The sequence below is a fragment of the Labrus bergylta genome, chromosome 13 (assembly GCF_963930695.1).
Source record: "Labrus bergylta chromosome 13, fLabBer1.1, whole genome shotgun sequence".
In the NCBI taxonomy this organism is placed as follows: domain Eukaryota; kingdom Metazoa; phylum Chordata; class Actinopteri; order Labriformes; family Labridae; genus Labrus; species Labrus bergylta.
The window spans coordinates 19,490,781-19,515,165 of NC_089207.1; the positions used below are offsets into that span (position 1 = coordinate 19,490,781).

General features: G+C 42.7%; 1 protein-coding gene across 1 annotated transcript in view; it reads left to right on the plus strand.

Moving 5' to 3' along the window:
• Positions 1 to 23,604, plus strand: part of clasp1a (cytoplasmic linker associated protein 1a) — an 83,647-nt gene extending 60,043 nt beyond the window's left edge. The window contains exons 24-43 of the mRNA XM_065961818.1: positions 127 to 285; positions 1,716 to 1,778; positions 2,918 to 3,021; positions 3,525 to 3,548; positions 5,065 to 5,309; positions 6,051 to 6,123; positions 6,406 to 6,569; positions 7,479 to 7,557; positions 7,671 to 7,814; positions 10,072 to 10,224; positions 10,316 to 10,422; positions 11,142 to 11,270; positions 11,642 to 11,789; positions 12,289 to 12,535; positions 13,880 to 13,942; positions 15,336 to 15,526; positions 15,622 to 15,750; positions 16,833 to 17,039; positions 18,087 to 18,203; positions 19,907 to 23,604. Coding sequence (XP_065817890.1) covers positions 127 to 285; positions 1,716 to 1,778; positions 2,918 to 3,021; positions 3,525 to 3,548; positions 5,065 to 5,309; positions 6,051 to 6,123; positions 6,406 to 6,569; positions 7,479 to 7,557; positions 7,671 to 7,814; positions 10,072 to 10,224; positions 10,316 to 10,422; positions 11,142 to 11,270; positions 11,642 to 11,789; positions 12,289 to 12,535; positions 13,880 to 13,942; positions 15,336 to 15,526; positions 15,622 to 15,750; positions 16,833 to 17,039; positions 18,087 to 18,203; positions 19,907 to 19,993 — 2,633 coding nt within the window. The 3' untranslated portion in view covers positions 19,994 to 23,604. The remainder of the gene's footprint in view (positions 1 to 126; positions 286 to 1,715; positions 1,779 to 2,917; positions 3,022 to 3,524; positions 3,549 to 5,064; positions 5,310 to 6,050; positions 6,124 to 6,405; positions 6,570 to 7,478; positions 7,558 to 7,670; positions 7,815 to 10,071; positions 10,225 to 10,315; positions 10,423 to 11,141; positions 11,271 to 11,641; positions 11,790 to 12,288; positions 12,536 to 13,879; positions 13,943 to 15,335; positions 15,527 to 15,621; positions 15,751 to 16,832; positions 17,040 to 18,086; positions 18,204 to 19,906) is intronic.
• Positions 23,605 to 24,385: the final 781 nt, after the last annotated feature.

Below are 24,385 nucleotides of genomic sequence, written 5' to 3' on the forward strand. Positions count from 1 at the left end.
GATTTCTCTCTCAATCTTCTTCTCCTATGACCTCTTCCTCTCTTCCCCCTGTCTCCCCCTCACCTCTGACCCATGCTCCTCCATGAATGCACACTGACGTTCCCACCTAACTTGTTGTCCTGACAGCCAGCCTGTGTGGTAAAGCTCTTCTTCCTGCTGCTCTTCCCTACCGCACGCTAGCCCGGAGCCGTATTCCCCGTCCCAGCATGAGTCAGGGCTGCAGTCGCGACACCAGTCGCGAGAGCAGCCGCGACACCAGCCCCGCTCGGGGCTTCACTCCTCTGGGTGAGTAATGCTGACCTAACAGCTGTCCGGATATCTGCCCAGTGAGCGTCCTAGCCGGGCAGTCTTTGCCTCGCCCCCTTTGTAGGCGGCCTGTTATAGGGTCCTCTGGCTGTTCTTCTTCTGCCTGTGCATGCACTAACTGAGTCTTTCTGGTGTTAAATGTTCTTTATGGGGGATGTTACTAAATTTACATTTTACATACTTTTTTCTAAATGATGGTATAAATGAGAAAGTTCCATCTTTAAATGTACCGCCTTTATTTTGTACTGATTAAATCTGGATTCATGTGTTTGATTTTAGGTCTAACTGTCCTGTATGATAAGTGTATCATTACATTTTGCGAAAAAGACAAAAAGGATAAATCTGAAACAGTCATGGCAGTCAGTATTTAGTGAACCAGCACTTCATTAAAGAGCTGCAGCAGCTGACTCACTTCATGTGTTTTTGGTATCCTGGAAAGTTTGATATCCTGAAACTTTTCACCTTCAAGGATTTTCAAGGAGAAATGTCTAAACTTTGCATATTAGTGCTTTAGAGCCGAGCTTAGGGACCCTCGGAGCTGTTGGCATAGCATAGTAAAGCTACCTGTTTAGATTTTTAACTCTTCAGACTTGAACGTGAATTGATCAGATTGCTCCTACAGAGTCACAGACTGATGGCTGCTCATTGTTGAATCTAACAAGTATTTCTTATTTGTATGAAGAGAAAGATGGTTGTATTGAATGCAGGTTATGTCCCTGTTATACTGTTATTGGATCTGATAATCAGCTTCATTTATGGTCCTTTCGTTCAACGCAACATTGGTTTGAATAGGCTTCACTTTGAGGCTCAGGAAAGAATAAAATAAAAAGCCGTTTGCAGATCCGTGCTCACAGTTTATAAATCACATTTCAAAACTGTTCTGTGCACACAGATTTGTAAACTGTGTGCACAGTATATGACACCGTGCTCAAAGTTTACAAATCTGTGTGCACAGAACACATTTCACATCTGTCCTCACAGACTTTGTTGAAATCCGAGGGCACAGTTTACACTTCCTGAGGCATGGACTGTACATATCTCGCTATCAGGCGCTTAGAGACACAGCTGTAGCTACTTTTGACTTTGTAATTTAGACAAAGTTATACATGAAAGTTAATGTTTGTGTTTGATTTTGAAAGCTATCAGAGGAGTTTTGTATGGGACTTATTCTATCCAACATATAAAACGTTATCAGATTACATTTAAACATCCTGACACTTAATATCCAATTGTTGCACGTAGATGTAGCTGACTCCAAATATGATAAAATCAGAGTTTTAACTGATGGTGAGTGCAGCGGTGTAAATGTGGCTCCTGAGTCTGACCTCGGAGGCTGCTGTTACACCTGGAGTGTGTCACTAACCCCTCCCCCTGTTCTGGATGTCGCCTACCTCTCCTGTCCCCTGCAGCCTCCCGACGTCACTCCCGTTCAACCAGCGCTCTCTCCACAGCCGACCCCCACGGCCAGTCAGGTGACCTGCATGCCCCAAAACCGCCCAACCCTCCCAGCCCTTCTAGCCGCCCCCCCTCCACCTAAAAAATAAAAATCCTCATCTTAGAGGCAGTGTTTAATTTGAACCAGCATGATTCTGTCATTGTGTTTAGTGATGTAACCGCTGGCAGTTTTCATTCAGTCATGTTCCAGTCAGAGTTTTTATGAGAAGCTTTTTTTTTTTTTTTTAGAAAACAGTAAAGGTAAGAAGCGGTCGTATTTCTTTAGCATGTTTAGTGAAACGTCTTGTCGTCATCTGCTTCTCCATTCATCTCCATTTTGCATCTCCAGTGCCTTAGTCATACTTAAATTTATTGTAGCTGTGTATTGTTTGGAATCGTGACCTACGACTCGGCGTAGCTTTAATGTTTTCATTTGCAACGTGTCCTCTTTTGAACTTTGTGAAAAGTGCCTTTTTTTGTATTTATTTTTGATATTTAAGTGTATATTTGTGGGTTTTCTCTTTGGTGCTTTGTTGGTGCTCTCCAGTCTTCATCTCTGCCTGCGCCTCCTCGTGGTCATCCTCCATTCAGAGCTTTCTTTTATAACGTTTTTCTCATTCAGCTTTTGGTGGTTGGAGACTTGACAGTGTTCCCCTCTGGTGATCTTTTCATTTCAATCACTTCTATTTGATTTCTCAATATTTAAATGTGTTCAAAATACTTGCTTTTGTCTGTTCAGGTAAGTGACGGCGAGCACTTACACTTAATTTGAAATCATCACTCACCAGTAGAGGTGGGAAAAAATAGATTTATGTAAAAATCAAGATTTTTATCTTGTGACATTTTAAATAGTTTCATGAATTCCAAAAATGGATTTTTATTTTTGTGCCAAACCATCACTCCCTGTTAAGTGCTAAGGCTAGCTCTTTAACTCAGTAGAGTGACAAATGAAGCATCAAGAAATTCAGCCAGTCTCACAGATGACTGGACCAGATCCTGAAGTATGTACTTATTCATAAATAGACTTTGAATCAAGAATCCAGAATCGTTTTGAATCAAAAACAGATCCTGAATCAAACTAACCCTGAGAACCAAAACTGAATTGTGAGACACCCAAACATTCCCAGCCCTTCTCACCATCTTCTTCTGCGTTTTTCTCTCCCTGCTTCCTCTCTAGACCGATATGGTTTGATTCACCAAGCAAGAATCTCTGCGTCAGTTAACGCCATGAGGGTCCTAAACACGGGCACAGAGGTGGAGGCAGCTGTAGCTGATGCTTTGGTAAGTAGCTGTTAAATGTTTGCCTTCAGAGGAGACGTGTTGATGTGAAAGGATTGTGGGTAAATCAGCCGCAAGGAGATGGAGCACTGAGGGAATGCTAGTTTTCGAAAATGACCAACCGTGCCTTTAAGGAGGCAAAGAAAGGCACCGTGTTAGTCCGGTGTCATCTCACCTTTACACACAGTTTGGTTTGTTGTTTTGACTCCTGAGGAAGCGAACTGTGGTCGACCTTTGTCAGTTAAGAGGTGCTGTGTTAGAAAATAAAGATGTTTGTAGATTAAAAGGTTTGAATGCTAAATGCTCATGTCCAGATATCCCTGTGTTCCTCTTTACTGAACTTCTGAAGGAGGATTTATTAACCTTTCCCAGAGATGAGTTCAGATATTAGTTGTCTTGTTTTGTCCTTTTTTTAAACACCCAGAAGGACTGTGCTTGTTCTTTGTGCCCCCCTTTAAACCTGCCCTCTCTCCTCTTTCCCTCTTGGTTGTTTGTTACCATTTCAGCTTTTAGGAGACTCCAGGAATAAGGTAGTTTGTCATTTTACCTTTCTCTTTGTGTATCCATGCCGTCACGCACTAATCAAGTTCAAAATCAAACATTTATTTTGGCTCACAGCACCCCTCCACTCCAACCTGTTTTTCTTAATTTATATATTTTTGATTTGATTTGACCTTGAATGTTTGTCCATTGCATCCCCGTTGTTGCTGCTCCTCTCTTCCCATTGTGATATGCTGGTTTGAATGCCATTATCTCGGCACACATCTGTTTATTTCCTTCACATGATTTCATATTCTCAACTGTTTGAAATGTCCCCCGCTGCACTGCATCCGTAATCAAGACTTTGCTTCATCGTGGCGCAGCCTGACTGGCTTTGGATCTTCTTTTAAAACAAACAGACAAAAAAAGTTGTTCTTATTTTCTGCACACCACAACTGATGATCCATCAACTTTACCCCTAATGGATAGCCTAGCGGTTAAGTTGTGCACCCCATGTACAGAGGCTGTAGTTCTCGTCACAGTGGCCATGGGTTCGAATCTGACCTTTGCCCTTTGTTGAATGTCAACATATCCTGTTTCTCTTCAGCTGTCCTCTCAAATGAAGAACAAAAGGCCCAAAAATCTAGGTTTAAAAAAATGTTTACCCCTAAACCCTTAAGGGGAAGTTAAGTCGTTTTCGACCTGGGCCCTCTTTTATATCCTCCTCAGTATGAATAACTTGTATAATTTTAAAAATGGAGCCATGAGATTGCTTCAGCCAGCGGAAAGGGCACAGGCATTTAATTTAGCATTTAGCTACATGCAAAATCCCCAGCTCAAAGTGTGTAGGCTGTTGTTTTTTTTTTTGTTGTTTTTTTAACCTCTGACAGCCTAGAGTACAGAAAGTGTCTCATAACGTTACAGAAAATATCAATAAACAGAAAAGCAGTTGACGCATTTTCCTTTTAAAGCCACCAGACTCCATTGAATAAAATCGGCATGTAGGATGAGGGGAGGTTGCAGGTCTACCGCTGCTTCCATGCTTCCTCCTATTTCATGTTTTTGAAGTCTGGAGGCTTTGAAGAGAGCAATAAAACAAATGTCTCCATCCCCAAAAAGCATCTCATTCTTCAGATTAAAAAGTCTGTTTCTGAAGGGATCCTCTCAGTCCTGATGTGAGACATTTACAATAAACGACATCAGTGGGTGAATGAAGCACATTTTCCCCCCAAGGATTACATGACAGCCCTTTTACTGGGCTGTTCCCAAAGTGTTTGTCTCTTTTTGGTCTTTAAAACCCTTAATGTTTAAAATGAAGGTTCATGTTTAGAAATAGGGACTATCCTGTTAAAGTAACACGCATAGAACAAAACAGGAAACGTACATTTCACATAAAGGCACAGAGAGCTGCATGGCTACTTGATGCAACTGGCAACCTTGAACCTGCCGAGAATCTTAACTCATGGCTGACTTTATTTACAGAAGCACATTTCAACCAAAACATAGAGAAGCATTTAAATATTATTCTGTGTGACCCAACATCATGTCCTTTTTTTTTTCCAACAGAGGAAGCCGTTGAGGCGGAGGTACGAGTCACCGGGGATGTACTCTGACGACGATGCCAACAGCGATGCGTCGAGTGCCTGCTCAGAGCGCTCGTATAGCTCCAGGAACGGAGGCATCCCTCATTACCTCCGCCAGACGGAGGATGTGGCGGAGATCCTGAACCACTGCGCCAGCTCCAACTGGTCAGAGAGGAAGGAGGGCCTGCTGGGCCTGCAGAATCTCCTCAAGAGCCAAAGAATACTGAGGTGGGATTGGTCGAACAGGGTCAAATGAATATGTTGAATTTGATCCTAGATTGCCAATGGCTATTACTGTCTTCTCTCTACAACCAAATACAACAGTTTGCTTGTCTGCAATTTGCAACCAAGGGAAAATTTTGCATCACCTAATTTCAAATCTTGGATCCGCTCCGCTGTCATCTGAAAACATTAAAGCGTCTGGAAGCAGTATAGGCAACTTTTCGGGGGCTTTTACTCTAACTAGCCGTAAACTCTGAAGGGCTTTCAGCAAATACTTTGTACAGTTCTGCTAGCAAGTTGTGAAACAAGGATGGCGTTTGTGTTGGGAAACATCAGAAAGGGGATTGTTAGGTGCAGATACTATGTTATAGGTCACTGCCAATGCACCCGACAGCGAGGAGGTTCCAGGTTCTAATGGGCAGGAGTCTCTCTGTGTGGAGTTTGCATGTTCTCCCTGTGCATGTGTGGGTTCTCTCCGGGTATTCTGGCTTCCTCCCACAGTCCAAAGACATGCTCATTAGGTTGACTGTCTCTGTATGTCAGCGCTGTGATTGACTGGCGATCAGTCCTGGGGGTATCCTGCCTGATTCGCCCGAGTACAGCTGGAATCGTCTCCAGCTCGCCTCGACCAAGAACTGGAAAAGCTGTATTAATAAATAATGGATGGATGGATGGAGGAATGTGACGTATTTTGTAAACTCTGCGTTGCTTCACTTCACTTTAATTTGTGTTTTCTGTTTTCTGCAGCCGAGTGGAGCTGAAGAGACTTTGTGAAATCTTTACCAGGATGTTTGCAGATCCACACAGCAAGGTAATGAAGGTGTATTGTTTTATTCATGCTTGACCACTAATTATGAAAGCAAAGCATGGTATGCACAAATTCAAATGATGGATCCGTTACTTGAAACTAACAGAGTGTCTTTTGTTGCATGGTCTGCCTTGCTGTGGATTTAACAACAGCGAGTAAGTGTTCTTATTCATACAAGTACTACTGCACATACATGAACCTGACACTGACTGAACATGATCAGTTTCATCTCAGTGAAGTCAAATCAACGAGTGTTGTGTGTATTAAACATTAAAGCTGTTCACGTGTTCTCAGGTGTTCAGCATGTTTCTGGAGACTCTGGTGGACTTTGTCACGGTGCACAGGGAGGACCTGCAGGACTGGCTCTTTGTCCTGCTCACTCAGCTGCTGAAGAAGATGGGGGCAGACCTGCTGGGCTCAGTCCAGGCCAAAGTCCAGAAGGCCCTGGATATCACAAGGTCTGAAATGCGAGACCTGCATAGCATGTAAAGGGCACAGTGAGGGGTTAGCAGAGACGAGTGGCTGTTGTGCATTTCCAGTGGATAAGGACACATTTCACACTATTGGAAATTAGTTTTCTGATTAATCATGAAGGTTATCTGTAGTGTTTTTCGAGCCAGTTTCATATTTGGACGGATAGATTCCTTTCTTTGAGCTTTTATGTCCCTCAGTTTATGTTCAGCAATCAAAGCAAATCAATCAATTTGAATCAAATGACACAGGCGCACACAGTAATCTAAACCTTCTTTCTTATAGTTAATGATTTGCTATTATTTTAAAATCTTTTTAGAGATCAGAGAGGAGACTTTTTGATTTAAGTCTGTCTTATGGTGTGAGACACGTCTAATTTTAAAGCATTAATATGTAACTTTTCCACCTTAAAATAGTCGTTTCAAAGTGGACCTCTTTCAACAGGGAGAAAACTGTCTCTCCAATGTCCACAAATCTCCCTGCCTACCGCTTATAATGTTAGTTTTGCAGCAGTTTACTGTAAAGATAAAGATAGATAAAGATAAACTTTATTGATCCCCCGTGGGGGAAATTTGTGCATTACAGCAGCTCCAGAAAACAGGGGATGGGAATATACTTGTAAAAAATAGAAATAGAAGTTAAAAACAGATCAAACATATTTACATCATTTAAATAAAGAAAATACAATAATGTAAAAAATACAATAATGTAAAATTACACAGTAACTTGTTACACACTTATCCCGTCTCTGTACTGTTTGATACAACGGCTGAGGCTAAGAGAATAAATAATCAAACCAGTGAATACTTTAATCCTGCTCCAGCTTGTTTTCTAAAAACCTGTGAAATAATACTCCTGTCTAATATCAAACAACTTTTATTTCTTCACCTTTTTAGGGAGTCTTTCCCATTTGACCAACAGTTCAACATTCTGATGAGGTTTATCGTGGATCAGACTCAGACACCGAATCTCAAGGTAAGTCGAGGCAGAGGCTGGATGTCTCTTGTGAAGAAGATGATCCGGATTATTGAATGTCACTGCTGTGACCTTGATAAATATGTCTGACTATATGTGTGGTCTTGCTTTAGGTAAAGGTGGCCATTTTGAAGTACATCGAGTCCCTGGCTCGGCAGATGGACCCGACGGACTTCGTCAACTCCAGCGAGACTCGCCTGGCCGTGTCACGGATCATCACCTGGACCACAGAGCCCAAAAGCTCAGATGTCAGGAAGGTACTGTAGGCCGTCATGTCTTTTTCCTGCTGCAAAACATTACCATTGGGATTCTCTTTGATATGACCAAACCTCAAACATATGATGAACGTTTTTGTGCTTAACTTTGCCTTTTGAATCTTCACGGTTCAAGTAAATGAAAGAAAAAAAAAACAACAAATCTTTATTTTAAACAGCTGCGTAAACAGCCACGTCGTGTGTTGTTATCGTCAGGTATTAGCTAAACAAAGCAAAGGTTCTCCCGGAGGCATTTCTGTTGCTTGTCCGACTTTCGGGTGTGTGACTTTATTAGCAGCTCCGAGATCCGAACTAAATGGAACACACCATTGGTATCAAATGTCAAGGTATCAATCTTGATGGTACACTGGTGTTCTTTTGAAGTGTTCCTTTGCAAATTTCCTTATAATGGTCAGGAAAATAAATCTTCAGGCACAAGTAACTGTTGAATTTGGTTCATGAACATGTGTTAACTCTGGAGTTCAGTATGGCCTCTCTCAAGTGTTGATAGAGGAACTGTAACCTGCAGTAATGCCCATGCCCTGCCTCTGCCCCGCCATGTACCCCAGACCCTTCATAACTGGGTGAGCGAGGAGCTAGCTGGCAGGTCCAGCTCTGCTGCCTTACTGTCTGCTGAAGGCAACCAGGAAGACAGGTGTAAGCAGGTATAGAGCCCGCCCCCGACAGCTGAATACTACACAAAAAAAGCACGCAACGCCCCGACTGCCTGGAGCCTAACCAACACCTGCAAGACAGTGACACCTGGAGTGTGGCATCTTTCACTCACCTCTGTATTTACGCTCTCGATTGTTATGCTGTAATAACCTCAAATCCGTCCCTGCCTTGCACTCACTGTCCACACACATCGAGCTTGTTTTGCTTCTAGGAAAGATTTGGATATAGCCTTTAAATGACCCCACATGCTTGATGCTACAGTATGTATGGATGTGGATTTTTTTTTTAAGCCAAGTTTACTACCCAACATTGGTAGGAATGCCGTTTCATTTCTGTGTGCCTAACACATTGTGTATGTCTAACGCACTTTAACAACATGTCATCCACCTGCATGGTAACTACTTAGAGATTGTCAACCTCCAGATATGTCTAAATAAAGTTTAGGAAAAAGACAAAAGAAGTGGGACATCAGCTGTTTATGTAAACTGTGGATTAAACAAAGCAACAACAAACCACAAATCAATTATGTTCCTTCAGATGCAAACGGAAGTCGAACATTCATATCGTTTCTGGTTCTGTGCCCAACAACTTTCTCTTCAAGTTTGACCTGTACTCACTTGCATGTAGAAACATTTAAAGCAACAGTGTTCTTTCATTCTTTGATACTTCATACGTTTTTTTTTTCACTGAATGCAGCTTTAAAGACTCACCTTTGTTTCTTTCTACAGGCTGATGCATCCATTCAATGGCCAAGACAAATGTTGGTTTCCATGGTTTCAGAATAGATTTGACCTGTTGTAACCTTTCGAAGAGGCAACCTTTAATATGGTTCATCATTCAGGCACAGCCTTAAAGGAAGAATGTGTGACATTTTATACATAAATAAAGCAGTAATCAAATATACTAAATGTCTCTCTGAGTCATGACTGTCTACAATGAGTGAGAAGCTCGAGTCCCGCTGGCTGTGTTGTTGTCAGAGCCGTGTTTACATGGACGGGACGGCCGGCTCCTCCCCTCGTGTATAAAAGCTGTTTTAGTCAACGACTAGAGAGAAGCAGAAAAATGTACTCTGCTTATTTGGACGTCATGTTAGAGTGTTTAGATCACGGTCATTCTGTGTAAATGTGCATGCAATGTGAGGCTACAAGCTAATGAAAGAGCGCTAACATTAGCATGCTTACACAGCAATGCAGGACACAGGTGATTGCAGCTCGAGACAACGACAATTTTGTCAGCCGCTTGCGCTTAACTCCTTCATGTGAATGCGATGGAGGGGGGTTGGAGGTGTGTCTCTGGAGGAGAGCGGAGGCTTCAGATTGGAGGAGGTGTGGCCAAACATCAGTTTGTTTTGGTTTCATGCTGGTGCTCAAGGGCGACCTCTACTGGATCAAAAAGTCGCACATTCTTCCTTCTTAAAAAATATATATAAACATAAATCTTTGAAAATATTGGCGCAGCTCCTCTGACTTAGTGTTGGGATAAGTGTTGTACTTAACACCTAGTGAAGTCACTTCTGGAACCGAGGAAACCATTTTATTTGTTGCTGTGTTCTCCATCCTAACATGTTGCTCTCCACCATCTCCAGGCGGCTCAGGTGGTTCTGATCTCTTTGTTCGAGCTCAACACCCCGGAGTTCACCATGCTGCTGGGCGCTCTGCCTAAAACCTTCCAGGACGGAGCCACCAAACTGCTGCACAACCACCTGAAGAACTCCAGCAACACCAGCAGCAGCAGCGTGGTGAGTCGAAGGGAAACAGAAAGTTGAGATGTGGAACTATCAGACCCCGCTTGCTGCCTTTCAAATCACTCACTGTTGACTTGTCTTTTAGGGATCTCCGAGCAACACCATTGGTCGGACGCCTTCACGTCACACCCCCAGCAGAACCAGCCCCCTCACCTCTCCGACAAACTGTTCCCACGGAGGACTATCTCCAAGGTAGTGAATCCTTATTATTGCTATTATTGCTGCTGTCGCGTCCGGTCATTAATCGAGTCATTAAACTAACACAAAACCTCACAGGTGGGGTGGTAGGAGCATGATACTGAACGAGCTGCTCTGAGACATTTGGGTAAAAAAAAAAAAACAACTTCCATCATCAACTTCCATCAAATCTCATAGAAAAAACTTTCTACACAGACTGGTGCATAAAATACAGCGGTATTACGATGCATTCATGGCGTTGTGGCGAGATCTAAACCATCTATTCTGCAAAGTGGTGGCCAAAGTTAAGAAACACAATGAACTCGTACTCTCTCTTACTGAGCAGCTCCTTCACCCCGCAGTCACTGTGCATGCCTTTAACCTGCGAGCAGAAACCCACAGTTGAACTTAAAGAGAACTTATTATTGACGACTTTGTGGTCAAAATGTGTTGAAGACGGCTCCTCAGTCGAGATGGAGGAGAGGCTGACTTTGTGGGATTCTGTCACTTTCTTACGCTTTCCTCTGTATTAACACTTTCCCTTTACCTAATGGCTCAGACTAGTTTCTTTTTCTCTTTTCTCCTTCTGCACATTTGTTTGTTTATTCACCTCCTCCCTCCCTCCCTTTGTCTCGCCTTGTGCTCTTCACTTCTTCTTGATTTTCCCCCTCCTCCTCTCTCACTCCTGTCTGTCCATCCTTCCCTCCTCTCCGGCTGCGCTGCTGTGGCAACAGTCGGTTATGGGGTTGGGGTGTCGACGGACTTTCAAAGCACCCTCCTGCCCCTCCTCCTCCTCCTCCTCAGCCCCACTCCACCCCTGCTGCCCCCTCCTTAAGGGTCCTGCGCAGAGCATATTCACCAAGGTAATGAGTCCGGCTGGGACACAGAGGGCATTTTGTCCTCAAGGAACCAAGACCTCCCATCCCCCGTCCTTTTCTTTATCAAAATTTATACGAATAAAAAAAACAGTCTTGCAAACAGGGCATGCACGTTTCATGTGCTTGATGCTGTGGTGGTGAAGAAAAGCACTGAAATAAGTTCTCATTTCATGCAAACGTTTCCTTTCCAAACAGTAACCTCTGTGTGTGTCAACAGCGATGCTAAAGTGCTTTGCATGGTGACTAAAAAAAAAAAAACAGTAACACATTTACAGTGTGTCTCCTTCAGATATATTCATGTCATGTAATTCCTGTGTGTGCATCTCTGTCTGTGTTTGTGTTTGTGTGTCTGGTAGTATGATGGAGTACGACACTGAGAACATGAACTCTGAAGAGATCTACAGCTCCTTACGTGGCGTCACAGAGGCCATCCAGAGCTTCAGCTACCGGAGCCAGGAGGACCTGAATGAGCCGATCAGACAGGAGGGCAAGAGGGACGACGCAGTGAGTGATTTTTTTTTTTTGTCTTTTTCTTGAAGCATTTTTGCAAATCCAGAAAAATAGCAAGACAAATATCTTCTAAAGCAAGTATTAGACTTTTTGCAGTTTGAGTAAATCACATCAAGTCTCTGACGTATTAGTGAACATATACTTCACTCTGGTCTGTCTGAATCTTCCATCTGTCTGTGGAAATAAAAGTAACGTTAATCCTGTTTATAATCTTGTCATTCAGCTTCTTTCTACCGACACTCTAACTCTTCTCCACCTCAGAAATATTGTTTGAAATGACTGGACTTCAGACTTTTTGTATCGTCATGTAGACTTGGTACAAGCAACATTGAGAGCTTTGAAACTAAGTGCTCAATGGTGAGAAAAAAAGGTCCAAGAACACACATCTCTCAGGACAAATAAGAGAAATCTGTGGATGGAAAACTGTTTTCAACAACTTGATAACATATTTCTCATTTCCTTCCTTCCCTCACCTTCACCCTCTGTCCTACAGGCAGGACGAGAAGGCGTAGCGTCCTCTCCCGGCTCAGACGCCCGCCTGGGCTTGGACGTTGTTGAAGGGGGTCGCACCGCCTTGGACAACAAGACCTCACTGCTCAACACGCCTTCGCCCCGCTCGTTCTGTGGCCCGCGGGGTCGGGAATTCGCACCTTACGGTTACGGCGAAACCATCTGCACGTATGACAAGAGCGCCCTGAAGGAGGCCGTGTTTGACGACGATGTGGAGCAGTTCAGAGACTGTGAGTTCACAGAGTGTCTCTCCTCCTGAACACACATTCATATCAATTACTCTCAGACGTTCTGATGGGTCAAGCTGTTCAACACCTTTCACTATTTGTCAGTTTAGTGCATCACCAAACTCCTTTATGAGCTCACACATTAGGCCTTGATATCAAATACTTCAACAGCCTACTTTCTTCAGGTTTCTAGACTCTTTTCTATTCTGTTATTTTTCAGGATGGAGGATTAAGTTAGATAGTGGGATAACGTCAGTGGCAGCTAGAGTCTGACAATAGAGACTCCGATTGACAAAGTGACTGTTTAATCCAGTGATTCCTCAAGTTTAAATGTGTTGCTCTGATCATTTGCCAGAGGTAGAGATCCCTCTGTAATTGTGCTACTGGTTGATATCAAGTGAACACTTAAGGGTCACATATTATGCAAAGTCCACTTCACCATGTTTCTCTAAAACTAACATGTGTCCCCAGTCTGTCTACAAACCCCCCAGTAATGAGAAAAGTTCATCTTCTCCGTCTTTTGCCTGCTCCACTTTTCAGAAAAAGTGTGCTCAAACAGGCTGTTTGGAGATTTTCCCTTCATGACATCACAAAGGGCGGTAACCCCTCCCCCAGGCGGGTGACACTCCCACAGCTTTTTTTTTTCTTCTGTCCTCTGAGTCTGCCTTCTCACTGTAAACAATAGGGCATGGAGCGAGAAAGCCCGAGACACCCAAGCCCTTCCAGAGAGGGGGCGTGGTCAGACACAGCTCATTTACATTTAAAGCTACAAAAACAGCCTGTTCTGAGCAGGGCTGAAATAGAGGGGTTTATAGGCATGATCAAATACAGGATCAGAGTGGATTTAGAATGAGAAACTTCACAGACATGTTTTGGTGAGCTCTGAGACTTATTTACACTGGTGACAAAGAAGTATAATATGTGACCTTTAAGAATGGAGGAATCCTACTGTAAAATTGGCTTGCCAAGATTTGCGTTTTTGCTGTGAATTCAATAACTTAGTTTTTTTTTGACAACATATAGGAGACACTTTGCAAAGAAACTCCTTCAGACTGATGATAACACTGACGATATGTATCTGTATTCAGCTTCCACTTAAGTTTGCTTAACTTTGCATCGATGCTCGGTGACATGTTGACACGAGCTACATACACAGAGGATGCATTTTCTCTGCAGGCAGTTTACACACGAACACAAGTGTGTGTGTCTGCAGCCCGTGTGTCGCTTGTTGTTGTTGCCGTCATCACATCCTTTCTGCTCTGCACCCTTTTGTCTCCCCTCTGTCCCTCACCTCACCTCCCCACCTCCACCTTCATCCCTCCTCCGACCCCTCCACCTCCTCTCCAGGCCGACGTCAGGAAAGCGGTGAAAACAAGATGACGCTCCCCAAGGTCTTTGGACCCGTTAAAGGTGCCTCTCCTGCTGGACTAACTGTCATCCCACTCACCCTTTGTGTGTTTGCATTTTTCACTCGCGTCTCTTAAAACCCATTCACCATTCTTTCAACGTCTTCTAACTCTTAACCAGTAAACTGTGTGTTCACTAAGACACATCTATCCTGCCTCTAATGCAGAACTATCTGGCTCTTTAATACCTTGATTAATTAAACCTTGTTTAAGCTCAATGTTTGGGTGGTTGTCTAAGTTTGTATATAAAGAACATGTGGCAGAAAAGGTAACGTTATATCCTTAATGATTCGATATTTTTAACAACTAAACATGTAGCAGAGCAGCGAAGTCCATAGCATGCTTTTTTGTTTATCCACTTAACAGATGGTAGAGAAGTATTATTGAAGTATTCCAGTCTGATTGTACCTGGGCCCCTTTCCCCACATTTTGGGTGTTAAAACAAACCTTTTTTGGAATTGCTTCCGTGAATCAACTCAGCGTTTTTCTGACTTAAAGTTCTTTATTTTTTGCAACCGCTGGGCTCAGATTGTTATGAAAGAGTCTGACAACAACCCATAAAGGATCCCTGCAGAGATAGACCGTCATGTTAAGGTTAGCTTGATGTTAATCGGTAAGACACAGACTCAAATGACCATTTGTCAAGCCCCGCCCTCACTAGAAAGTGGCCCTTTGTCAAGCCCCGCCTTCACCTGAAAGCTATCCTTTCTGACTATTGAGTCAGCGGACCAATCAGAGAACCAACAAAGGGTCAATTGACAAAAGATTATGATTTTACGTCTTAGAGCTGAAGTTACAGATCTTCTGCTGAGTTGATCTCTCTTTTGATTCTCTTGCTCGTCTTAAATATGCATCTGAAGTGTTTTAAACTAAAGGGTTTGGATCCAACAAATATCTATTAAACACAAAACATCCAAAACAAGAGCAAGGCAGAAGTTACACATCAAATGTTGTGTAAGATGATGTAAAGATGTCTTGAATGCTTCTCTTAGGTCTCTCTCTGTATGGATCCTGTCTATAACCATGTTAGACAGTTCAATAAAAAGCCCTTATTCTGTAGACCTCCTTTAGCTGTATCTTGCCTCAAAGGTTACATCTCAACCACCTTAGTCCTGTTGCCACCTCAGAGAGTGGATCAGCTGATAAATGGTTTGAACATAGTAACCATCTACCAACCAGGACTTACGAAGACAGGCTGCACATCTTTAAGGGGCAAAGCTTCCCTCTGAATAGAACAACTCTGATTAAAATAGAATTCTTATCTCCTGGAAGTTCAATTTTAAAATAGTTGCGTTTTTTAAATTGCTGGAATCATTGTTGTTGGGGCCATAACAGGGCTTCAGTAGCTTTATTTTTGATGTGTAACATGTTGCTTTCATTGTTCTCTCGGCGAGCAGTCGGTCAGGACCACTCAGACATGGTAGCGGACCTTCTTAAGGAACTGTCCAATCACAACGAGCGTTGCGAGGAGCGTAAAGGCGCCCTGGTGGAGCTGCTGAAGATCACACGAGAAGACAGCACGGCCGTGTGGGACGAACACTTTAAAACCATCCTCCTCCTGCTGCTGGAGACGCTGGGTGATAAAGATGTACGTGATCCGAGGGTCCTGAATGTTGCTTACCACCGTGCATGTGTCAATATTTGTGTGTATTAAACGCACAAACTATTTTCTGTATCCCTCAGCACACCATCCGAGCTTTGGCCCTTCGTGTGCTGAAAGAAATTCTGAGGAACCAGCCGGCCCGCTTCAAAAACTATGCCGAGCTCACCATCATGAAGACCCTGGAGGCTCACAAAGACTCTCACAAAGAGGTACACAGCCACCGCATCAAAGCATTCTGAAGCTCATGGTGTTACGCTGACATATTGGGGATGTTTTGGTAGCAAAACAATGCAAAGCAATATTATCGATTATTTGGACTCATGTTTGCCATCTGAATTCATTCCATCCTCAACTCTCTGTGAACTCTGTTTGAGTCTCCACCAACTCCTGAGGAAAACATGTGCTTCTTTAGTTAATAAAGGCTCCACTATGATCAAAGTCTGTCTGCAATTTTGCCATTGTTAGCATGCAATGGGTTAATCAGGTTAAATGAGGCTGGAGGCTGGTAAACCAAAACAACAAGCTGTAGGGAGCAAAAAGTTGTCAAGAGTTTCAGAGCTGATTGAAATTCTCTGTGTGTGTAAATGGCTGAAAATCATTTGATAGATAAATAATGTGATATAAGAATGTTTTTTTTAACTCTCAGTGTTAGTCCTTTGCACCTTAATACATTTGCCTTAAGTGATTTGTGTGCTCCATGTTCTTTCTTTTGATCCTGTTTGTGGAGTCTCCTACTTTAATAATGTTATATATTCATTCTTTAAGCTTGAATTTAAAAAAAAAAAATTAAGCACAAAGGTTGAACAAAACTGTGGGTCCTTCAATTAAAGAATACGTTTTAGAGAATGTGTACTGTAGCATCACCAAGTGGTAACTTCCATTGTTGAAAAATGAAACCAATGCAGAAGTGCAAACTGCAGTTCCTCCAATGTCCACTAGAGGCTGGCTGCAAAAACTCCAGAAGTCCCATGAACACCCATTTTTACCACATAAATAATTATGTTTACAGCCTTGTTTAAGAAATGATTCTAGTCCCACTAACCTATTTCTTTATTGGTAAAAACAGTTCCTGGTGATTCTTGCAGCCAATGAAATTCTGAACACGTGGTCATGCTGCTTCAATTAATAACTTGCGTCCCATAAGCAGTAAGAGCACGTCTAACGCCACACAGATTATGATCTGTGAACGCCTCAACTGTAGTATGCACGTCCTTTGGGTCAGACTTTGGGGTTACACAGCTCTCTTCAAAGAAGAACCAGACTTTTTGATCTGAATGTTCATGTGCTTCAGGTGGTGCGTGCAGCAGAGGAGGCAGCTTCCACGCTGGCCGGCTCCAGCCATCCAGAGCAGTGCATCAAGGTCCTGTGTCCTATTGTGCAGACGGCTGACTACCCCATCAACCTGGCTGCTATCAAGATGCAAACCAAAGTCATTGAACGCATTGCCAAGGACTCCTTACTGCAGCTGCTGCCCGACATCATCCCGGGACTCCTGCAGGTCTGTGTCTGATGTGGCAATCTGCACATTTAAAATAGAGTTATATTCTCAGATTCTACAGATTGAATTACATCGAAGTTTTCCTTCACTTCATCAGTGGACACAACAGTTTTGATTAAACGCAGAGACCATGAACGAAAATACCCTTTTGAAAAAGTTCAGTTCACAGTAATGAACAGAGCTTAAATAAGAAAAGGGGTTGTTGGGGACACGAGGAGCAGGACCCTCCCTCCTGGCTCCAATCTGCTTATTTGGACATTGCTCATATTTGGACACTGATAACTAATTATTTGCCTTATTTGTCCCTGGACATGGAAATGGACAACATGAACAACGTGACATGAAAAAAGTATTTTACGAGCATTTGAAGTTAATGTTTTAAGTGTATTGATTAGAATTCTGGCTCTTTGAAGACCTCTAATTTTATTTAGTTAAATCTTCCTTATATAAAAATACAGAAACAAGCCAATTAGTGGCCTCATCTCTATTTTATTTTCAGCGTGACAATCTTTTAAACGTTGTCTAAAATGACTCTTTTAAGCAGCTAAAGCACTAAAGCTAAAGCACTAAAGCTAAAGCACTAAAGGCAGACGCTAGAGATGCTAAACTGGAAACAGTTTAGCATGAAACAGAAACAGTTAGGAACAAAAATACATTTGAAATAAGTCTCATTTTCGTTTCTAATAACAGATGTTACATGATTGGTTTACGTAACACAAGAGCAGTGTTTTTGAGGATGAACAGAGCAATCACTTCTGACTTTTCAGCTTCAACCTGCTTATTTGGACAATGTGCATATTTGGACAGGGAATTATTTGCCTTATTTGACCCTGGAAATGTTTGCGTGTACTTTGCCCTCTCTGCGACTCCTCCCCCGTTCCCGCTGACCCCTCGTGTGTGTGTGTGTGTGTGTGTGTGTGTGTGTGTGTGTGTGTGTGTGTGTGTGTGTGTGTGTGTGTGTGTGTGTGTGTGTGTGTGTGTGTGTGTGTGTGTGTGTGTGTGTGTGTGTGTGCGCGCCGTGCATGATGCTGCCTCGTCTCTCCGCAGGGCTATGACAACACAGAGAGCAGCGTTCGCAAGGCCAGCGTGTTCTGTTTGGTGGCTATCTACTCGGTGATTGGCGAGGACCTCAAACCCCACCTGGCACAGCTCACGGGCAGCAAGGTACCAAGTCTTTCATTGAATATACACTCATCTCCTCGACAGACGCAGAGCCTTATCATCTTCCCATGTTGTTATTTTCACACAGGTTTCCACTGATTGTCCACTTATTGAAGTACAGGCTCATATGTGTCCTTGGATTGTGTAAGGGCTGAGTGCTGAACGTTAGCTTTCCCCTCCTAGCTGTGCTCACTTCTCAGGAAGCTCTCTGATACAAAAGGAAGCACCATCACATGCTTAACTTCCAGAAAGTCTTGATCTGACATACATTTAAACACAAATAATCATGAAATAAAGCTAGTGGTGAAGTTCAGATAGGATGAATTCTATAAGAATATAAAAGTCAGGATAAGCGTTGTGCAAACGGCTTTGTTTTTTTGTTTTGGAGTCGGGGAGTTTTAAGTTAAAGGGTTCAAGTGTTGGAGAAAGTTTTTATAGAGTAATGAAACCCCAATAGGTTGAAGTGTCTCATCATGGGTTACATAAAAAACAGAATATAAGTCACCCTGGTAGTGTTGTAGTCAAGACCACACTAACCAAGACCAAGACCTACCCGAGACCAGAGCTCCGAGACAGAGACAAGACCAAGACCAAGACATTTAGGGATCGAGACCAAGTCAAGACCAAGACCAAGACCAAGACATTTAGAGATCGAGATCAAGTCAAGACCAAGACCAAGACCAAGACATTTAGGGATCGAGACCAAGACCAAGACCAAGACCAAGACATTTAGGGATCGAGACCAAGACCAAGACCAAGACCAAGACATTTAGGGATCGAGATCAAGACCAAGACCAAGACCAAGACCAAGACCAAGACCAAGACCAAGACCAAGACCAAGACCAAGACCAAGAAATTTAGGGATCGAGATCAAGTCAAGACCAAGACATTTAGAGATCGAGATCAAGTCAAGACCAAGACCAAGACCAAGACCAAGACATTTAGGGATCGAGATCAAGTCAAGACCAAGACCAAGACCAAGACATTTAGGGATCGAGATCAAGACCAAGACCAAGACCAAGACCAAGACCAAGAAATTTAGGGATCGAGATCAAGTCAAGACCAAGACATTTAGAGATCGAGATCAAGTCAAGACCAAGACCAAGACCAAGACCAAGACATTTAGGGATCGAGATCAAGACCAAGACCAAGACCAAGACATTTAGAGATCGAGATCAAGTCAAGACCAAGACCAAGACCAAGACCAAGACATTTAGGGATCGAGATCGAGACCAAGACCAAGACCAAGACCAAGACCAAGACCAAGACCAAGACATTTAGGGATCGAGATCAAGACCAAGACCAAGACCAAGACCAAGACATTTAGGGATCGAGATCAAGACCAAGACCAAGACCAAGAAATTTAGGGATCGAGATCAAGTCAAGACCAAGACCAAGACCAAGACATTTAGGGATCGAGATCAAGTCAAGACCAAGACCAAGACCAAGACCAAGAAATTTAGGGATCGGGACCGAGTCAAGGCCGTAACCGGGGGATAAAAATCAAATTATGAATGAATTGATGACGTGAAAAAATAGCCTTTCAGTGGTGGTCCTGACCGGTCTTGATTTAAAATCCGGAGTCTGAGACGGCGAGAACAAGTAAAAACACTCTCGATTTCCAGACGAGACCGAGACCTTCAGAAAGTGAGTCAGCTCAGTGAGAGACTAACATTTGTTGTTTGTTTGTTTTTCTTGTTTTGCAGATGAAGTTACTGAACCTGTATATCAAACGAGCCCAGACCACCAACAGCAACAGCAGCAGCTCCTCCGACGTCTCCTCCCACAGTTAATCCAGGAAGTCGTGATCTGGAAACTCTGAGGAGGGACAGCGTTCATGGATCTCCACTCGCTCTTCTTTCAGACCTCTGAGCTTCCCCCTCCTCCTCGTCCTCCTCGTCATGACTAGAGCTCAACTTACTCCGCTCACGCTTTCCTCCTGATTCGAGGAGATCCCTTCAGCCACATGTTCGTCTTTCGGATCCTCTTCTCCATTTTAGCTCCAGAAACGTTTGAATGTAACTGCGGATCAGTTTGAAAATCTGGAGGAGGAGTTTATGTGGATATAGAAAATGCCTTCTTTTTTTTTTTTTTCATCCTCCACAACCTGAACACCACCTTTCTTCAAAAAAACATAAATGTTGTCCTCGTGCCCTCAGAATTAAAATCATCAGGAGTTGGTAGATTAGAGGAGGGAATGTTGTTTCTGTCAACTTCACTTTAAGTTTAGCATGAAATGTCATTTGGCTGGCCCAGTGATGGTAATACGCCCCTCTGGATTGGGATGAATTCTCGTTCTTTGAGTGTAAAAATCAAAAAAAAAAAAAAGTGATGTGTAAGGGAACATCACGCTGGAAAATGTCAGAGCATATTTAGTTCCCTTTATTGATCAGGATAGCGACTCAGACGCCTGTATGTGGAGGGCTTTTTTGTTTTTTTTAAAGCTCATTTGTAATTCAGGGTGGCTCAACCAATTGAATCCTTCACTAATGAAAGTGTTAAATTAAACAAGTTGCCAAAAGATACATTTCCAGCGACAGAATTGACAATCCTTTAAGTTCTGTGCAGGTTTTTGAAGTAGCAGACGATGTTAAACTGAGCTGATGGAAAGTTACATTGCCTGTGTTTTCACACTGAAAATACTTTGATTTATTGAACAGCTATTTTTGTTTTGTTCGGATTGCTTTTGGAAAAAAAAACTGTTGCCTGCGGTTTGCCCAGTTTTTGGCATCTTACCCTGTAAATCTCTGAGACTGCTGCTCGAGTGGAGCGCCGGCTTGAAGAGGAAGTCTCTTGTAAATACTGCACATGTGGATTTGAGAGGGAGACCCATGATCCAAGTCATTCATGAAAGACATTCCCAGGCCTTATTCACTTCACATACACACTGATAATGTTTGCTGACCGGGGCTGCAGAGAGTGAATGACATGTACGGTACTGTAACTGTCGGCTCTCTAAAAGAAATGTGAATGTGCAGGAAGAAGGAGCCCGTGTGTGTTTGTCCGTGTGTGTGTGTGTATGCGTGTGTGTGTGTGTGTGTGTGTTCTGGACCTGTGATGATACAAACACAGTATTAGTCGTTTCCTCCGGCCTCCTACACGTAACCACAGCTTCTGCAATGAACTCACAAACAAAGGTATTTTGTACATACACTTTTAGACCACTGCTTCGCAAAAATTTGTTTAAAAAAAAAAAAAAGAAGAGTGAAAAGTGAACATCTCACTTTTTTTGCACGTTACCCAAATAGCTTGCATGAAACCTGCAGCACACGTGTCAACTCTGTGCCCCTGAGGTTTTTTTTTTTTTTTGGTTTTTTTTTGGCTGTTAAAGTGCACTTGTTACATCATCAGATTACTCATCTGTAATTTAATGTTTCAGTCGGTGAGTTCAGTTGTCCCTTTAGCCACACACACATGTGGAAGGTACGAACGGAGCAGGAAGTGTGACCTGTGTCACGTTGAAGGTTTAAACTGGTGAAAAGAAGCTTTCAAGAAAACCTCTTGGCACAGATTTTACCTTTTATTTTTTAAGAATAATTCCATTTATTTGTTATCATGGACCCTGGTTTGAATTAATTTGGAGCCTTTTTTAAGGTTTTTTTTTTTTAGGGGAGGGGGGTTTCCTTTATGGGATAGGACAGCTGAAGAGAGAGAGGACATGCTGGGAGTAGCGAGTGGGGGATGACATGCAGAAAAGGGCCGAGGTCCGATTTAATCCCACGGCTGCTACGATGAGGATTTACAGCCTCTGTACATGGGGGTGTGGGACATCACCACTAGGCCCCATGTGGGATCTTTTTGACTGAAAGGTAAAAAAAAAGTTTTTAAAATTGCTCCAGTAGATTGCTTCAGCCGACGGTTTTGAAACAGACTGACAACACAATCACGACTGCACTCGATAGAAGAAGTAAAACCAAGGTGTCTGACAATCTCTGGAAAAGATTCCAACAGATATCAAACTTTCTTCTCAGAGGAATCAGATCGTAGTCGCTCCGTTGCTCTCGTCAGAGCTGCCGGACTCCGTTGACAAGAACAGTTTATTCAACTTAGCAAAGCATGGGAGCTGCTGATCTACCGCTGCCTCGACTTGTTAGTCTGCTTTTGTTATGAGCTGCGATGTTTGAAACGCTTTGTTCTGAAACGACACCATATTTGTTGTACACATAGCATTTCATATGAAAACACTGAGGTAGATAAGCCCCCTCCCTTGCTCTGTGTGGTCAGTCGTTTTTTTTTACGAGTGGATTCTGGAGGCTTTGAAGAGAGAGAGGAAAAGTCCGCTTGTGAGTTTCAGTTGTTTTCTCAACATCTCGTCTTAATTATCTCGTCATGTCAGGATGATAATGCTGAATTTCCCGTGATAACAAGTGGATTTCTCGAGATCTGGAGAAAAGTCGTCATCACAGGAAAACCAGAGTTTTTATCCGGAGAGAACGAGATAAATACGTCGAGATCTCTAAATAAGAGTTAAATAAAAACGTATGGATATCTGTGGATGTACATTCTTACAACGACCCAGAGCATTACATCCCAGAAATTTGAGTTATTTCACTGCTGCCAACTGAAGAAATCGAAAGGTGCAGTCCTTTAAGTTTTTAGACCTTTACGCCATTTCGCCCACAGAGAACGGAGCAACGAGGTCAAGTTTATAAAGGCAGCGTCCCCCTTTAAGTTTTAAAATGTTTGCTTCCTGCAGGAGGATCTCTCTTCAAAGTCAAGCTCTCCCCCGATCAAGAAGAGTTCACCCAACAAATCTGTTTTTTATTCTTTTATATTTGGTTGTGGGTTCAGTAAATCTCATGTCAGGAGCGATTATGACCCCTCTTCACTCTCTTTTTTTCCAAAACTTCTAAATTAGTTATGAGGTTGATAATGAAATGAAGCTGGTTTTGCCCGGACACAGTGAGAGACTCACAGTTTAAGGGAATAGGGATGGCTTTGTCGGGTTTATTTAATGAAATGAATGTTTTCATTTGATGTACTGGTACTGACACACAACATGTAGCCCTGTGCAACAGATTCCTGTAAGCACTCAAACGTCCCCTTTTCTTTCTCCTGGTCACTTCAAACCTTCAACCCGCCTGGTTTTCTCCCCCTCATGAGAGTTCATCCACACGGGGCTTTAAAACAACACATGTCACTCAGCCAACAAACCGATCACTCGCCTCTGTTGTCCTGGAAACCGAAGAGATGGGAAACCCTGCAAACTGTTCACTATGCATGTTCCACAGTCCTTCTTCTTTTGGTCTCAGTCGCTCATGTAATATTCAACCCTGTATTTATATATTTTATTTGTTCTCCTATGATGAACTGTACAGAACTTTTCTTTTGTTTACTTCCACCTGTGATAGATTTGCAACAATGTAAAGAAATTGTTTGCTCTAGAAATAAACAAAGAACTGATGTGCGTTTTTTTTTTCCCATTTGTTCTTTCTTGACGTCATCACCAAACCAGATCGACTCCACAAGTTGTTCGATCGTGGTGAAGAATCAGACGATGCTAAAGGTCTGACATGTTTCTCAGTCTGAGCGTTTAGTAAGTACAACAGGGTTTGGATTCTCCAGGAGCAGCAGGGAAACCGGTTGTAAGGTCTTCAACACCAGGGCCGTGTGAAGACTTTTCTGACAGCGGGGCCGACCGGAGCCCGGACAAGAAGACACACAACAATAAATGTTGATTATTTACTTTTTCAATTTCCACAAATCTTACAATAAATATCATGCAGATGTTATATTCTGGTGTACATTTTAACTTAAATACAACAGAGTGGAAATATCTAACAGCCTGTCCTTACAGCACACAACACGAGCTAGCGACAAAATCAGCCTGAATCTGTTGTGTCCTAACTGCCTGCAAGCGACACAGAGTACAGTTTGAATCCTTACAGTACGCCTTTTTTCTTGACTCAACATCGGAGGAAAAACTTAATTCAGCTCACAGCGAGCCGTTTATTGACGAGCCTGTGAGTGTTGTGATCCGAGTCAACAGCTTGTTAATACAAATCACCACACATCTGTTTGTCATCCTTTAATACAAAAGCACCACATGATGTCTTAATATTTTGCAGGAGGAAGCTGAGATTCACAGAGAAGTAAATATTTAGCGGATGCAGTGTGGATAGCGGTGCACGCTTAAGTCTTACAAGCTTCATTCTTTATAAAAAAAAATGTATGTAGAGGTAGAT